Source organism: Gavia stellata, chromosome 1 (genome assembly GCF_030936135.1).
Source record: "Gavia stellata isolate bGavSte3 chromosome 1, bGavSte3.hap2, whole genome shotgun sequence".
Taxonomy (NCBI): domain Eukaryota; kingdom Metazoa; phylum Chordata; class Aves; order Gaviiformes; family Gaviidae; genus Gavia; species Gavia stellata.
Window position 1 is genome coordinate 86,385,629 of NC_082594.1, and position 18,432 is coordinate 86,404,060.

Genomic DNA, 18,432 nt, shown 5'->3' on the forward strand with positions numbered 1-18,432 from the left:
ACAGCAAAGGCAGATATTTCGGCCAAACTTACGTGCTGGATTTTAATCACTCTGCCCCCTTCCAGACATGGCCAGTTCAAACTTGTATCCCCAATTTTATGGCAAAGAACTTCCTACAACCTGACTGCAGAACATGTGTTTGTTGGGGTTTGTGTCATTATATTAAAAGCTTGTTTGCCTTTTAATTTCCATAATTCTATTTTCTACATGTGGCACAGTAACTTCCTGTATAAAATTCAGAATAGTAAGTGGTTAGCAAATTAAACATTTTAGCTTGCCTTGTATTTTCAGCTTTTTGCTAGTTTTCAGTGGGTTTTAAATTAGATACTGAAAGATTTCTATACAGAAATAACACAGTCTTACTACATTGCACCAAATGCCAACTTCTAAGCTGTACATAACTCCCCATCAAAAACCTCTGTTGCTTTGCTTGCTGCAAGTCTGCCTCATCCAGTAGCTAACCCAGATTTCGCCCCTCCATGATACATCTGGGCATGTCATACTTGTGTGACTCTTTACCCTAATACCCTTCAGCTCTGCCTCTAGGGTCACAACCATTTCCACTTCTGACAATGTGCTGTGAGCAGTGATGACTTCATGTCAGTTCTGATCTTCTTGCGAAATTAACTATTTCCTGAAATCAGTTGCACAGCTCTCCTGATCCCCTGCTTAACCTGCCACCAAATCTTTCCCTAATACTTCTCTTTTTACCACACAGAAGCATTCACACAAACTACTTCTATCCCTCTGTCTTAGCACTGGGCCACCTCCGCAAGCTTTCACCAGGACACTGCCTAAGACTCCTTTATGTCATGTTAATCAACATGCTAGAGCAATCCACGTTGAACTGAGCAATTTCTTCTAGTTTATTGGCCCTCTCTTTTTTTTTTTTGTACTGTTTTCCTGAAACAGAGTTTTCCAGACTTCTGATCTCAGACAAGGCAAGCAGGCTGGTTTCATACCCTGCCTTTCTTGGTAGCCCTTTTGATTTCATCTGTACACCCATCACTACTCAATTGCTCACCCTCTCCTTCTGAATCATACGGAGTCTATTACACAACTATTGTGTCAGCTGTTATGATGATGCGTTTGTGCAATAATATTACTTTTATTTGTGAAAATATTACTTTTATTTGTGAAAATAAAATTAATAAAAAAGCACTCAAAATGCACTTCGTGCATTTGAAAGCACTTTATCAAGTTTACTATTATTCTGGCACTATTGGTTTCCATTTTTTTAGTGAGTTTTTCATACAATGCATAGGAGAATATCAGTTTGCATAGAAATAAAAATGTAAGTGGAGGACTACTTGAACTGACAGGGCAATTGAGGTACATATTACAAGAAACTCCTTCACCTTAAAATAATTTAAAAAAAAAATCTGTCTAGGTTTAAAGTTTGTAATGTCTCAACATCTTTTTTAGTTTTGCTGGGATAAACACTATCTTTTCCTAAAAATAGCTGTCAAGTTCCTCTTGTCTTTTCCATTACACTTGCTACATGAGTGAGAAGTTAATTCCTCAAAGTTAAAAGCTGTGAATAAATAGGCCTCCGGCTCAAGTCATCTATGTCTGTAATGAAATCCGTCTCCAAAAAGGTTCTGTGGCTACAACATGAAGAGCAGGGAGGAGAGAAAGGTTCTGTGTAAGAAGGGTTCTGTATAGAATGGCAATGTTTTTTTGGGACACTGACCAAGCCATATACCTCCCCAGCACAAAAGAAAAGTGAAGAGGAACAGTTGATCAGTCAAAGTGACAAGACAGTGTCTGTTTTCTTTATCAGTTGCTTTAATCGGATGACTGTGAAGCATCTTTAAAAAAGTCTGAGAAACCATCACTCTCTCACAGCACTTTTAGAACGATTTTTATCTGCAACCAAATAAAAGGCAGCACTGCTGCTCTCTCTGCTTCTCCCAGCTCCTTCCAACACCCCTTGCCATCCTGTCAGATCAAGTGCTCGTATAGCAGTGTGAGAAGGTAGACAATGAACTGACCTGATATTAAAAACAACTTCTCATTTTTCTTTCTAATTTAATGTTAACTCTGATAATTCTCTAATCTGACCCGCCATGCAGACCAACATCTGTACCAGAACATGGGAAGAAGAAAAACAGGAAAGACAGCTTTTTTTTTTTGGTGGCAGTGCTAGCTTAACACGTTTCTGAAACTACAGCCTCAGGCTAACCTTTCAATGTTTATTACTTTTATTTTCCGCTACTCTATTTGCTCAATAGCTGCCAGGCATGTGAGTGAATCTTTTGGTTTTCCTTAGGTCACTGGAGCTTTTTATTATTTAATTCATTTCCTGGACACTTCCTGACCTCTTATGAATTCCCAGAAGTAACCATGACCCGTGTAATTTAGGATAACTTTATGCTGAGTCAGTAGTCTAACAGAGAATTCCTAGGCCTGAAAAAATACCAAGTCTTATGATTGTAGTTGCAAAATGAAGCAGTAATGGCTGACATTGCATCTTGCATCTTTTGCAGAGCTAGATACCAGACTATAGAGACCAGGGACATCTGCAATCTGTCGGGAGTCTAACAGAAGTCTACACAAGGTACATGTGTAGTACTAAATGAAGTATGGAAATACAAAAACACAGTATTTAAAGTTATTTAAAATTAATGGAATATCTGGTGCTAATGACTGAAGCTTGTGTGAGGGTACTATAATTGGTTATTTTACTGCTGAAACATCCACAATGAATGCATGACAGAGGATGATAGCCAACAGGAAAATACATGACCCAGGGTAAAAAAGAGCTGCTTAAAAGTATATGATGGCTTAAATTCAAGCTACTGGACAGCTGGGATGCTACTGTACCCTGTTTGATCACTAAACACAGTGTTATCCCTGTCATTTACTGTAGCGCACTACTCAAGAAATAGGGGCAATGAATACAGTGCCAGGCTGAGCACTGTATGGGCACAACGCTGACAAAATCCAGTCCCCAGAGAAAACAGTATCAGAAACAGATTCTGGAGCAGCCAAGTATTGCTGGGGGGAAGCAGATGTATCCTGGGCTGCCACAGGTGGCCTGTGGTCCTTGCAGGTGCCAGTGCTCTCTGGAATAGTCTGTGGCAGATTTATGAAGATGCAGCCACAGCAGAATGAGGGGCTTCACCAGGGCAATGCAGCCCAGGCAGAGGACCATGCTAATGGCCCTACACCCCTTCTGACTTCAAAACTCATTCCCAGCCACTTTGGGCATCTGCAGGGAGCTACTTCTCACCATGAGGACCTCTGCTCAGCCTCTGCTTCAGTTTCTAAATAAAGTTGCTGCTGAAGTTAGGAAATAACGGCTCTTGCTGTGTGACAGATAATAATAATCTTTCATACTGCAATCTTATGCTTGGAGCCAAGAATTAGCTATCAGCTACTTGTCAGCACTTCCATGTTTCACTCCCTTGTCAAGCACAACCACCCTACCAATGAGCTTGGAAACTAAACATCATCAGCAACATGCTTTGAATTTTTAAAGAGGATGATATTACAAATTAACACCAAGCAAGAAACAGGCACAAACATGTATTTATAATTGAAAAGGGAATGCATAAAGATATAGAATAGGAACTACTGCAAACTACTGGTGCATCTTAACTGTGAAATAACATTAGAAAGCAGTGAGATAACCATAAAAAATATGGTTAACAGTACAATACATCACAATGCACCATTAACAACAGCACAACTTTCCATGCTTTGAGCACCTTGATAATGGTGGAGTAGACTGTAAGGGAGGAATTTTCAAATAAGATAAAACATGCATGAAGTAGTCAATGAATAAAATTTAAGAAAGTTCATGCCAGTCAAAACAAGAAAGATACTTCTGCAGGCATAGTATCTTGTTACTCGAGTCACTGCACCTATATAATATAGGAATCTGAAAACTGAAAGCCTACATAGCTAATCATACCATCCTACTCAGAATAATCCAAGCCACGCATTATCAACACTGTCTGATATCTCTATGTGTTTTTCAAATCTAGTTATACCAAAACAAACTTCCCTAACTTCAGGGGCTTTTAACCAGATGAACCAAAGTATTTCACACAGCGTGTGAAAAATAATTAAAATGAACGCAGTGCCAAGTTCATTCTATGCATGTCACTTTATCAAAATAAAGTTTTTAAAGCCTCTATCAGTTCCTGGAAGTAAAATTTTTCACAGAATCTATCACAGATCATAGAAGAGCACAAACAACATGCCTTATGGGCAATATTTTCATACAGTTTCTTGTCACTTCCAGCCAACAGCAAAGCATTGCTTAAAGCACTCTAAATGTTGCATACGTGCAATCGGGAAAGGGAGCAGGGCAAGAGAACAGGTGAAAAATACCTGTGCAAAGCACATTCAGAATTAAATCCCCTCCACAGACACACACTCCTAACCAAACTCCAGACTGGCAGCTGGTTCACCTCCCGCAGCATACTTCTAAGCAGAACTCTCTGCTCAGCTATCCTAAACCATCAAGGCAGTGACAATCCTTCCTACCAGCAGCCGTGATTCATTTTTGCTGTGTACATTCTTGCCACTGACTGCAGAAGTTTATCCCAACTTGGTTTTATAAATATCAATCCATCAGAAGAGGAAGCTCTTGAATAATCATTGTAGTTTCCTTCTGGTCCAAGTAGACAGAAGTCAAAAAGTTTCCTTCACTGAAGTGATCCAACAGCAGCAGAAAAAGTCACTCTATCCCAATGCACAGAGCGCAAGTATGGAACTGTTTTTGAAAAATACAATCATAGAAAAAAATACAAAGGTGTATTTAAATAAATAAATTTAAATTTTTAAGGTGTATGCTTACATTAAACTTCCACATACATCCAAAAATCTTTACAGAGGGGTGCTTACTGGGTTTAGAACAAATTCTCAGAGCAATCATTTATACAAATTATTTAGGTCTTCAACTCATGTCACATGACACTGCAATTTGAAGGAGACCCAAGGGAGCCGTTGACAGGTCCTGCTTCTCACCTACAACCCCAGAAATCATTCAAAGGTTTTTATGGTTGTCACATGAGCCAAAAACCTCCAACTGCCTCAGTACACTGATTAGTGCTGTAATTTACCATAGCACGGCTGGCTCTTATCATTACCTACAGGCATTGAGGAAAGATGTCAACAGCCACACAGCCCTGATTCCAGCCCAGCAGGGAAGGCTAACGCCAGTTCCCTGTTCCCCATAAAAGCAACACAGCACCGTCCCAGCTACCATCCAAGCAAGCAAAGGTAAAGCAGCACTGAACTAAGGATCTGCCTGTCAGTGTGAGAGCACACTTACAGGGGCATATTTAATGTAGCAGTTACAAATTCATGAAGATTAACTCCAGGAATGACAAGACAACCATTCTTGACCCCATTTAAAGTACACTGGCAAAGTTTCAGAGCTCATGGAAAATATACTACCTTGCACAGTCAAAGTATACTCTCTTGACCCCAAATTTTCATTCCGGATAGGGTTATGTTTTATATTCCACAAAGAGTATCCCTGCATTGCTCCTTTGCTTTTATTGTCTCTACCACAGAATAGGAAGTCTGACTCTCTCCTGTCACAGCTTCCAGCTACCAGGCGTAGATACCCCAGGCTAGGCACTGGGAAATGTACAGTGACCCCAATGACTCGCTCCAAGGCTTAGTTTCAGGTGAGCCACCCTGCTTGTCTTCTGCCATTTCTTAATCACAGAAAGTTGTGAAAGGGGACAGGGGAGAAAGGTTGGTCTGCTGATTTTCAAGTCAAGTCAGCCATGCTGTTCTTGAAAATCCCACACCACCTGGATGAAAGGCTAAAGGAGACAGACACAGACAGCTACAGTCAGGAGGCAGAAGGTCGGGGACAGACCTCAAAGGCATCTGGGCCTTGCTAGGTGCCAAGTGACTTAGCCTACAGCAGCGAGGAGGAGGGAACTGCTAGCAGCAGGGAGACACTTCTCTGCAGAACCTTGTGGAAAAATAAACAGTCTCTTTTGTGATGGGGAAACTTAGTTTTAAAAAAGGAGGAAGTTTTAAACTCACTGTTGTTAATTTAACAAGAATGGCTCTAGCATTTAGTATTATTTTATTGGTTTTGGCTTGTGTTAAAGGCGACTTCAATATAACTCCTAATAGAAAAACATTTTGTACCTGAGTTTGACAACATATTTGCCCTTGACTATTACTTTTGGACAGTTATCACATACTATGATAAAAGGGAACTAGCAAATTCTTGCACAACTGTTAGAAGATATATATGACTTCACTTTGTATTTCAGACACATAAAACATATTGCAAATCTTTTAGAAAGGAAAAAATCCTTTAACTGATTAAACAAGAATTCGTAAATGTTCCTGAAAGAAGGATGCAACTCTGCTGACTATTCCTTCAAGTGCAGCATTTTTTAGATGTTTGCACAAATTACTTGTAAAAAGACTTTCTTCTTGTTCTTTCAACTGTAGCCCTATTCCACCACTTCACGTGTTCTCTCTCTCTTTTCCTTAAAAATTCACTTATCTCTGCTTTCCCATTGATACAAATATACTTCTGGATCTGCCTTTAAAAAAAACAACCAACAAACCTAACTCATGTCCTCATTTGCCTCCATAACTACCTACCTCTCATGTGTAAGCTGCTCAGAATGCCAATCAGCGACTGCTCACCCAGCGAGGTCATTTTCTGCCTCTACTCTGTCCTGGGTGTCAGCATCCAACAGTGCCTGTTAAATTTTAAACTCAGAGCTGTCACAGTTTTCTCCATACTGCCCTCCCAATTTCCAAATGCAGATCCAGATTTAAATTTTTCATTAAAACAAGTGTCCTCTGTCTGCAAGAAACCTGAAAACAGTTAGCCTGATAGCAATCATCCAAAAAATGCATCTTCCCTTGTATTCTTCTTTTAGTTATCTTTTACTTTACTTCATACATATATATATACACACACAGGTGTATATATAGTTAGCTCCTAGATGCAGCAGCTGTATTTTTGTTCAGTGTTCTTACAGCATGGTCCATAAATGGGATTCCTAGAGCTAAACATATGACACACAAGAAGACGGACATCTAGGCAAACAGAATATGCCCAGAGGATAGAACTGGAATTACAATTCAAACCAAGAGGGATTTCTAGTGAATGAAGGGTTAAATCACTGACGGTCCCTGGCTGAGCCCCTACTGTGATACATAGAAGCTTTACTTGCATAGTTTTAGTTATTTGCTGAGCAGAGTTGCTAATAGGATGTTTCAAGACATGTAACTCCCTTCGTGACAAGATCAAATGGGCCTTGAGGTAGCTCATTATGCCTCCTGAGTGTATCATTGATAACAGGGACTCAGGACCTTTGTGTCAAGATAAGTGCCAAAGAACTAGTTCAAACTGACCTTTTTGTAACATTCCGAGGCCAAAGGATGGATGAGCCAATTCCATGACCATGTATGGACAAAGGAAGCCCAAAGTTCAACTAGCGGGCAGTGTGAGGAAGACTATGAACGACCACCAGAGGGTGAAAAGACCCTAACCCTAATTTTACTGCGCATGCTTGGATTATGCAAATGAATTCCAGGAACTCATCCACATAAGACCGCCCTTTTTAGAAATCTGAGTAATATGTATGATTTTTCTGTATATGAACTGAGGTGCTTTGCTAACCCGTAGGAGCACTCGTGCCGGACCAATCCCCAGTGCTGCCCAGCGCTGTATTAAAGAATGCCTGCTTAATAACAAACTAGTTGTTATTGAGTTATTCATGTCGGAAAACCATCCCGATCACGGGCTTGGTACCGACTTTGTTGTTTCACTAGAACTGACTTCTACAGGCTGCTCCTACACAGAGCTTCATGATACTCACTAGGATCCCACACCAGAGGTTGGATCCAACTATGCAAAATTGCAGAAGGTACATCAAGGCTCAGCATTTGGGCATTTTGCAGAGAACAAGGAAGGAGTAATTGAAAAGAATGGGTAGGCACTCAGGATAAAAAGAAGATGGGGGTCACTGCACAGTAAACAACAGGAAAAGAAATGATCTCACTGGAATAAGCTATTGGAATCTGGAGAGATAATGAAACCTTAACTGAAAACCAGGGCAGCAAATGACCATAGCATAGAAAAAAGTTTAGATTTTAAATATATTAAATCATTATTTAAATAGGACTTGTAAACAAGATCTGCTTGAAAAGAATGAGTGAGCACCCATTTCACTGTTGGCAAGAGGACAGCATTGAGATCTTTCTTCCAGACCAAAAAAAAAAAATCATGTAAATGGTCAACAGACTAATCTCAAATTTAGAACAATGGTAACACCTATCTCTGCATTCCTGTTCTACAATACGGTTTTGAATAATCAAAAGGGAACTTTACCAAGCAGGGATCTTTCATCTAGCATGGGACAGAGCCCTTCTCGCCTGCCTCCAGAAAAAATTTGTTAAACCACTAGAGATCACACACACCACAAGTTTCTTTCTGGCTGTCACCCACACGTCCAGCACAGACCGGTGTCTTTTCCTGCCTCTCTGAACTGAAAGCAGTGCCTTTCAGTGCAGTGTAGCTTACCTGAGGGTAAAAATTATCCAAGTATTTATTTTGAAGAAACAGTACTTTTAAAGGAAATGTATATTATCTGAGACACTACTTATGCATATGCAGATATGGTATTTATACTTAAAGAATAAATATTTTGCTGAATTCGAGTTTCCTGTGCCATTAATTTTTTATGTCTCATTTTGGGTTTGTGTCATAAGTTGTACAAATATTTTAACCTTAATAGGCTGAGAAGTATGTTCTTGTGCATATTTGTGTAAACTGTATAATGATTATACACCAATTAGCTGATCTTAAAAACGAAAAGGATTTTTTTTCATGCTAGCTATAATTTCTCTGCAGTTGGCAGTATTTGCAAGGGAACACCACAGCCTGTATGTGGAGAACGCCTGAACATATAAACAGCAGAAAGATAATCCAACCAAAAGACAGATTAATGCCTTCAAACTTCCTGTGTTTGAAAGGAAAACCAAAGCTGAGCATACTGAGGGTCAGACACCTCATCGAACACATGACTGGCACGCAACAAAAGCAGTCGTTTGCACTAGGTTTAGTAATAAAAGATTTTATGAAGGGAATTTTGAGGTTTGCCTTTCTGTTGAAAAACAGGACCAGAATCATAGCTTACATACATTACTTAGTATAAAACTCAGAGTCAACACACTCATATGCTGAGTCTCCATCAGTTTGTCTTTTTAATAAATGGGGTCTCTTTCTGTATCCAAATAATCATAAAATAATTGAACCAAATGATGACGCATTTTTCTTGTAAAATACTTTTCCCATTTCTCTTATTTACAAAAATAGGCCTAAATCTCGGTTTTGCATACAAAAGACTTGTTATTTATTCATAACATAAACCTACTATAGCATCAAACCTACTTTGACAAAACTCTCCCTTTTAGGATAGGATGCAAATTCTCTTTATTATTTAAATGTAGGGTGGAAGGTAAAAGAAATAATTCTCAGAAGAACTAGAAAAAACATTTCCTTGCTTTCAGTGTTTGGCTCTGATTAAGAACATGTAACACACGATGAGCTGTTCCAGATTTGCTGGCTTGAATAACCTCAATGCAGAATGCATTTACGGTTTATGTAAAACAAATACATCTGGCAAGGCAATATATCTTCTCCTCAAACATGTTTACTTGTATAACAATTGTTGTTGGTTTACTTAAAAAATACAGCCTATCAATTCCAGTTTTGCAATTTGGCCTATGCAAGTGGGCTTGTATTCCCAGATTCACAAAATAACACAATGAATAGGATACTTAAAAATAGGATACTCAAAAATCAGAACAAAACTATCCTAAAATAGGCCACAGCCATTTAACAGTTAAGCTCATTGAATACAAGTTTCCATTATGTCCCTTTATACCTGGATGAAGATTGTACTGAATTTATGACAGATCTGAAACAGTTGCGCAACTTCAAATCTGTTTTTAGATTTTGAAAGTTAGCTTAGAAAAGATGGAATTTCACCATGTTGGAAAAGCATTTTAAAAAAAAAAAAGATATCTTTCAGTGTTTTCCTGTTCCAAGACCTGACTGTAATTTTCTTACGTTATTAAATAACAGTAACAATAGTGATAATTTTGCTTTTTTCAAACAATCTGAAAATGTTCTCAGGGAAGAAAAGGCTTTCGCAACCTGTTATTAGCAGGGTGCAACAATGCCAATTCTAAATAAAAAAAAAGGATATATATTTTTTTAAGCCAGCTTTACAGAAGTTTTAGAACAATAGTTCTACATGCCAACCAAAAATTCTGGAGCAGTGAAAAGATATACTAAAAGACCCACACTTGGCAAGGAAAGGATTTTCTTGGCATATGAACTGTAGGGAGAAGCAAAAGAATGATCCCTCCCAGATTCTGGCAAAGGATATGTAAGCCAACCAGAGCTGACATTCATACAGCTTCAGACACATCGTTCAGTGCCACAGCCTTTTTCCCTAGGCAGGGGCTGATAATGCAGCACCTGAAACACCCATCAAAACTAGCCTAGAGCTGCTGCAGCTCTGGGAACTGTCAGGGAAAGCACAAAGACCTTATGTTTCCCTAACCCCATCTCTACACTCGAGCAAATGGTCCTTTTTTGAGCCTTTCAGAGGTGAAGCATGAACTTACTGGAATGCTGCATTGGGTTTGCGTGGCAAGGTTTTGGTAGCAGGGAGGGGCTACAGGGGTGGCTTCTGTGAGAAGCTGCTAGAAGCTTCCCCTATGACTGATAGAGCCAAAGCCACCGGCTCCAAGACGGACCCACCATTGGCCAAGGCCGAGCCCATCAGCGACAGTGGTAGCGCCTCTGTAACAACATATTTAAGAATGGAGGAAAAAAAATCCTGTGCAATTGCAGCTGGAGAGAGGAGTGAGAATACGTGAGAGAAACAACTCTGCAGACACCAAGGTCAGTGAAGAAGGAGGGGGAGGAGGTGCTCCAGGCACCGGAGCAGAGATTCCCCTGCAGCCCGTGGTGAAGACCACGCTGAGGCAGGCTGTCCCCTTGCAGCCCATGGAGGTCCACGGTGGAGCAGATATCCACCTGCAGCCCATGGAGGACCCCACGCTGGAGCAGGTGGATGCCCGAAGGAGGCTGTGACCCCATGGGAAGCCTGCGCTGAAGCAAGCTCCTGGCAGGACCTGTGGACCCGTGGAGAGAGGAGCCCACGCTGGACAGGTTTGCTGGCAGGACTTGTGACCCCATGGGGGACCGATGCTGGAGCAGTCTGTTCCTGAAAGACTGCACCCAGTGGAAAGGACCCATGCTGGAGCAGTTCGTGGGAAGGACCCACGTTGTAGCCCGTGGGAAGGACACATGCTGGAGAAGTTCGTGGAGAACTGTCTCCCGTGGGAGGGACCCCACGCTGGAGCAGGGGAAGAGTGTGAGGAGGAAGGAGCAGCAGAAACAATGTGTGATGAACTGACCGCAACCCCCATTCCCCGTCCCACTGTGCCTCTCGGGGGGAGGAGGCAGAGGAAATTGGGAGTAAAGTTGAGCCTGAGAAGAAAGGAAGGGTGGGGGGAAGGTGTTTTTAAGATTTGGTTTTATTTCTCATTATCTTACTCTGATTTTGACTGGTAATAAATTAAACTAATTTCCCCAAGTCGAGTCTGTTTTGCCCATGACGGTAATGGTGAGTGATCTCCCTGTCCTTATCTCAACCCACGAGCCTTTCGTTGTATTTTCTCTCCCCTGTTCAGCTGAGGAAGGGGAGTGATAGAGCGGCTTTGGTGGGCACCTGGAGTCTAGCCAGGGTCAACCCACCACAAATGCTATATTAAAATGCTCTGTTTCCTAGATGTTAATTGCCATTGCTACCATGCTATAACAGATCTCAGCATCTTTATGAGGCAGGTATAAACCCAGGTTTTGCCAGTAGGAAGCCTGAGGCAGAGACACCTGAAATACCTGGAAGTTATGACAAAATTTGGATATGCCACTGCAATAAATCAGAAAAAAACCCTTTGCCTATCTGAAAATCAATACATATTAAGATACCTGATCTTGGAAATTAAAGTGTGGTAATTTGGCCAACAGAGTTTAAGTGATTTAGCAAAAGTTACACAGTAATTCTGTGGCAGACAGAGAAAATAAGCCCATTATTTCTTAGGTGTAGCCCTAACTTCTAGATCATACTTACAACCCTGTAAAGAGAGGAAATACCTACAGATATTAACTCCCACAAATACATCAAGGCCGAGTGTAACAGTCTCTTAAATTATGTCCACCACAGCATTCATTTCTATCATTTCTTTCCGTTATGACACTACTATTTGTGGTCTATTAAAGGATGAGAAATGTTCCGGTTTTACGGCCCCCAGTGAAAAGCAGACAAAATCAACTCCTTCCATCTTCTCCTGGTCTTTATAACAAAAACCTGAATGATTCACAGATGGTGACCTACAACTAATAATACCACAATCAGTTGCCACCCTCACTATGTAATGGAAGTATTAACCCAGGTAGGCTACTACTGGTGGCATTACACCAACTTTAAATTGTTCCTAGATTACATCTGTAATCCAAACTAGTAATGTCCATTTCCTATTTGATTAAATAAGCCTTTAGAAGAGGCATTTCAATTTACACTGATTTTATTATAAGAACTCCTAATTTCAAAGTGCTTACAAATAATTAGCATGAACAAACAAGATATAAAGTTGGATCCTAAATATCTTTTTTGTTCAGAAATCCACTCTTTTCCTCTTAGTTACTTAGACGTTTCTTATAAATAAATAAGCTATTTTCCTTGAATACCACTGTTGGACATTTGTCAATATTCCTCAAGGAAAAACTCTCTATAAGCCAGAAGCCCAATAGGCCAAGATTCTTCTGCTCAAAATGTAAACGCCTGCTGAAGTGCTGCAACTTAAATTAGGCCAACCAAGTTAAGCAGTAAAACTACACAATGTAACACCACAGCAGTACAAAAGCACTTATCATCATCTTGGTAATAGAAACAATGCACCAGCACAGAATGCTTCACTCCCACATCACTGCATCTGCTCTGAAGTTCCAAGCAGCAAGATTACATTGCCCAAGCAAGTAAGTAATACTGCCTACTATTTTCACTGCTGAACAGTGACCTTTAGATGCACCCCTCTTCTCCTCACTTCCTACCAACAAGGAGAAAAAAAAAGTACCCTCTTTCAGGTCAGGTCACATTCTGTGATAAGTAAACAGACTGAGGTAGAGCTTAATAAAAATTACAGCACAAGAATACTTGAAGAAAATAATCCCTGTGGCTTTTAGGGCTCCCTCTTCAGTAAAATATTGCAACACTTTCCACAAGGAGATTTTAGAAGACTCTCTATTACTAAACACAACAGTAACTACTTGCTTAGCTGTCCTCACTTAAACAAGGCTACTTTGGCACCATGCTCAAACGGACCCCAGAAAAAAAGAGGGCAAGCTCTCTTGGCCTTGTTATGCTCCACACATCCTTAGCTGTACTGCTGGAGTACGGCATGCTGCAACTGCTTGCTCTGCAGCAATGGAAACAGCTGTGGAGAAGCAGCCAAAACGAAAAATTTGCGAACCCTGACACCATGTAGAGGTAGCCATGAGAAGTGCAATCCCCACCAACAAAATCCAATGCAATAACATCCTAATATGAAAACTGCTATTTCCAAACTTAACACCTTCCTCCAGCTACAGATCTTCATGTCAGTCTTTGCTTCTCTCCTTTCAATAAACATGAAGTTTTGTATTCTCCAGCTACAGACAGAAAAAGAGAACTTCTTTATCTCCTGAATCCTTTAAAGCTTCTGAGCCAGAGGGAAGAAAGAGGAGGAGAAAGCCTATACTCTAAGTATCATATTTGGAGTGCTATCCCCTTGTGACTGAACTGAATCTCTGCATCTGCCACAGCTATTACCCTTCTCCACACAGCAGCTGAAGCAATATGGAACAGACTTGGTCCCTAGATAATTTCCCAACTACTCATATGGTTCTGTACAGCAGCCACAAAAAAGAATAATTCTTGGTAATTTAATTCCGCTGTTGCTTGAAAAACCCATGACCCAAAGCAGAAATGTTGGATGTGTCTGCAGATTCAAGATGACATTGAAAACCCAAAAGACAAAGTTTTCTGAGATTTATTTCCAATTTTTTCTTTCAGAGGACATCACTCCTTGCAAAAGAGGTGGAGATTACTCCTCCTCACATTTTAAAGGAAGTCAGAGATTTTGCAGAAATTATTAAATCTTCCTCACTTGCAATTGCAAACCTTAGGTTTAAGACCTCTAGACAAACTGCCAGATCAAATACAATATTCGCTGATAATACGGAAGAGGAAATTTCCATATGCATAGTCCTAACAGCATAGAAGACATGCCAAAATGGAAATTACATTACAGCAATGATTAATGACAGCAGATTATTCTGTATAAGACAGCAAGCAAGAAACCATCCAGTGAATTCTCCAGAAAAAAATACAGCCCATCTCTTCCACATAGCCAATTGTCCTCCCACAAAAAAATGGGAACATAAACATAGCCTAAAGAAAAATCCAACTTTTATATTGCCAATTTTTTGTTTTGTTCTGTATTTCTGAGAGCAGGACTGGGAGCTAGGGAAAGAGAAAATCTGGTGGCTTTCATTTTAGTAACTCAAAACCCTGCATAGGAATCTGCATTGGGTGTCAAGCCAGACATGAAGAGCACACATTCCAGTTTGAAACAGAAGACAGTGATAAAGACTTCCCAGGAAACTAATGTGTTAAGCTTTATGTTTTCCACTTTTTTCTTCTTTTTTTGCAAAGTTCTCTGTCAGTAACCAGTCCCTTTCCTAGATAGAACATGAATATGTGAATGTGGACTGTCACCACTGTGCAAAAACCTCCATATATGCAAGCTGTCAGTTCCTTACTTTAATAAGCTTTAGTAATCTCCTCATACAAATTTCCTTATTTAAACATATCTAGGAAGTATTTCTTCAAGAAGAAATGGATGTCTGTGCAAATTAATGTGGAAATATTAGACAAAATACATGCATCCATATGCCAGTCTAAGAGGACAATGAGTTTTTTTTATTATTATTATTATTCCTGCTATGCCTTTACAGTTAAATAGAGTCTAGCTTTATTCTAGAAACACAGAAGGTTTACATTTTGTTCTTTTAAAGGTCTGAATTTAATCTGTATTTAAGCTTCCATATACTATACCTTTTTTGTTCGTTCTAATAATTGTCTCAGACAACAGTAAAGGGCTTCCATTGGAAACTTCATTTATAGGCTTCTCTGGTGGTTTGTTGGCAGTATTTTCTTTCTTCATGTCCTTCTTTATTTCCTGCAGAAGAAAAGGCAGGTGGAGAGGGAGAACAAAAAGAAGAAACAGTTAAAAAAAAAAGTATTACAGAATATTCTAAATCTCAAGCTCCCAAGATTTGTTAAATGTATATGCCCCTGCCTGTTCTAATGCTACTTCAAAGACTCTTTATAAGTTGAAATAACACAAAATGAAAATAATTTTCAGTAACTCTTCCAACCGATACTATTTTTTTTCTTTCTACAAGAGGTCAATTCCTTATTTATGTGTGAAAATTGTAGGACAGCTTTGCAAATCTCTTACTAAAGATCACCAAAGCTGAAAGGTGGGAGGGAAAAAAAAAAACCAAAAAGACTTCTCAGTTGATCCATTTATCCATCAATTAGCTGTACCTTTGACGCATGGGGCAGAACTGGGTACAGTGCTCCTGATATAAGGGCAGCTAAGACTGCTTCCCCTCTGTTGAGAAGCCCACAGAAAGAACAACCATAGCAGGAAGAAAAATATTAACTAGGAAAATATGACAAATGTTACCATAATTGGCAGAAGCATATAGAGAGCCTGCTGTCAGAGACGTTGCTAACACTAACACATTTTGCAGCTGACTACCTTTTAAGGTGATCGACTTCTTTGACAGCACACAGAGAAAATATATATGGTGGTGTTTCATGAAAGTAAACCCACAGAAAACAGCCTCCCAAGATTTCACAGGTAGTGCTTAAGAAGATGCACCATACCTCTCTATCGGCTTCTTAGGCAGACTTTAAAGGCCTAACTGCTTAGTTGTCTATACCTACTTTGCCAAAGCATCCAACATATAGCCTTTCATATATCTTATCTTGAAACACCAATGAGGTAGACAAGTAGCATTACCTCCACTTTACAGAGAGGTAACTGATGCACTAAAAAGAATAAAACATTTGCTTATAACCATGTATCAAATCTTAAGGAAAAAATAAGTTAAGTTTTGGCTCCAAGCTTTGTCCTAGGTCAGAATCATAGAGCCACTCGGGCTGAGAGCGACCTCAGCAGGTCTCTACTCTAATCTCTGGCTCAAAGCAGCTTTACCTCTGGGCTCAGACGGGGCTGTTCAAGGCTTTGCCCAGCTGGGTCTTGAAAACCTCCAAGGACAGAGACAGCACAACCTCACGAGCAACCTGCTCCACTGCTTGACTGCCCTTATAGTGAGAAAAAATTTCCTTATACCCAGCCTGAGTATAGGCTTTTCAAGTCCTGTCTTCTCTCTCCTGTCCTCCCCACCAGGCGCCATTGTGAAGGGCCTGGCTCTGTCTTCTGGATAACCCCCTTGTGTGTATTGGAAGGTCCCCCCAAAGCTGTCTTTTCTCCAGGCTGAACAAGCCCACCTCCCTCAGCATCTCTTCACAGGGCACATGCTCCAGCTGCCACAATGACAGAACTTGCTCCAGTTTATCAATGTCTGTTTTTCACTGGTGAACTCAAAATGGGATACTGTATTCTGGATGTGGACTAACGAGTGCCAGGTAAAGGAGGATTATCACTTCTCTCAATGTGCAGGCTGCTAATGCAGCCCAGGATGCTGTTGGCTGTGTTTGATGTCAGGTACATGACTGGCTCATGTTCAGCTTGCTTGTCCACCAGGACCCACAGGTCCTTTTCAGCAGAGCTGCTCCCAAACCCATCAGGCCCCGTCCTGTATGTCTGCCAGCAATTCCTCCTTCCCAGGGACAGGAACTGACACTTGACTTGCTGGATTTCATAATGTTCCTGTCTGGGTCCCTCTGAACAACAGCCCTACCTTCAAGCATGTCAAGTGCCCCCCTCCAATTTGGTATCATCTGCAAATTTGATGAGATCTTCTACATTGAGCAGGCATCAGGGATAGGTGATGGCTTCAGACAAACTCTTTTCCTAGTTATAAACATCTACCACTCCCCCTCCCTTTCAACTCTCATACATTCACTGCCCTCTTCTACATCCCAGTCTAGTAGCAACCTCCCCCATCCCACAGCACTGTACCACACACAGGAAATACTGTAGATCTTATTTATGTTTCCAGCACATCAGGCATGAGCACAAAACCATAGAAAGCACATTTCTATATGAAGTTTCTGAAGTTGTTATCTGAGAACAGCATCGAGCAAAACAAGAATTTCCAAGTCACTCTTTATAAGATGCACTTTAAACCTGAATTTCATAATTGTTTTTTTTTAACCTTTTATGTCCCCGGTCCAATTGGTATTTCAAAGCTGAACTATTAGCTACACAACATTAAGACAGTCTTCTGTATCTGCACAAGGCATTTACTGTGTATCAGTATTCCATTAGCAGAGATAAAAGTTTTATAAACTGCTGCCCACCAAGGGTACAATGAATATTTTATCTAGTGCCATCACACAGGTAAAACAGTATCTAAAATCCAACTCATCACAGTAACCATCCTAACTGAAATAACAAATATGAATTAATACGTGTATGAAAGGTGAATGCGTCTGTGTGATAGATGCTGCTGTTGTTAGAAGAAGAAATATTGCACACAGTTCTTGTATAAAAGTGAACCACAGGATAATTTAAGAACAGAGCATGCATTTAGAAGAAAATGTTATATCACTTTCTAAAAAAAACTGACTAGACTAATACATACATTATTCCATGAGCTTTTTTTCACAGCCTTAAAAATTAAAATATATAACAAAAGAGTCCACCCAAAGGCTTGTTGTATTGAAGCTTTAAATTTATTTTGCAGCTAGCTGACAAACTCACGGTATATTAAAAAATCATCTACAGTTTAAACAGAATTTGTGAGTCAAACAGCACTCTCATGTGAACAGGACCACAAGACTACAGAAGATGCCATCTTGCCAGAAGTTGCTTCCTCTGTGTCATTAGTGTGTTATTTTCCATTCTTTATGTCCGAATGTAATTACATCCTCAACTCACAAATTTTGAAACAACAGTACAATGATTTTTATTTTTAAAATCTATTTGCAACTTCAAAAGTGACAGAGAAATTTGTCTGCTATAAAAGAAAGCAGTGCTGCACCCTCAAGTCTGCAGATGAATGACTCTGGTGCCTTTGCTGCTGCTGACAGCTTTTTGAGGAAGCCTTGTTTTGCTCCTGAAAAAAAATCAACAGGAATACAACAAGCCAACTTCAAGGCAAGGACTTCA

At 40.1% G+C, this 18,432-nt stretch overlaps 1 protein-coding gene across 2 annotated transcripts in view; it reads right to left on the reverse strand.

The window, feature by feature from the left end:
- SH3KBP1 (SH3 domain containing kinase binding protein 1) overlaps positions 1–18,432 on the reverse strand; it is a 236,441-nt gene that overhangs the window by 141,122 nt on the left and 76,887 nt on the right. For both annotated transcript variants that reach the window (XM_059815901.1, XM_059815892.1), the window contains exon 3: positions 15,180–15,303. In XM_059815901.1, the coding sequence (XP_059671884.1) occupies positions 15,180–15,303 (124 nt within the window). The remainder of the gene's footprint in view (positions 1–15,179; positions 15,304–18,432) is intronic.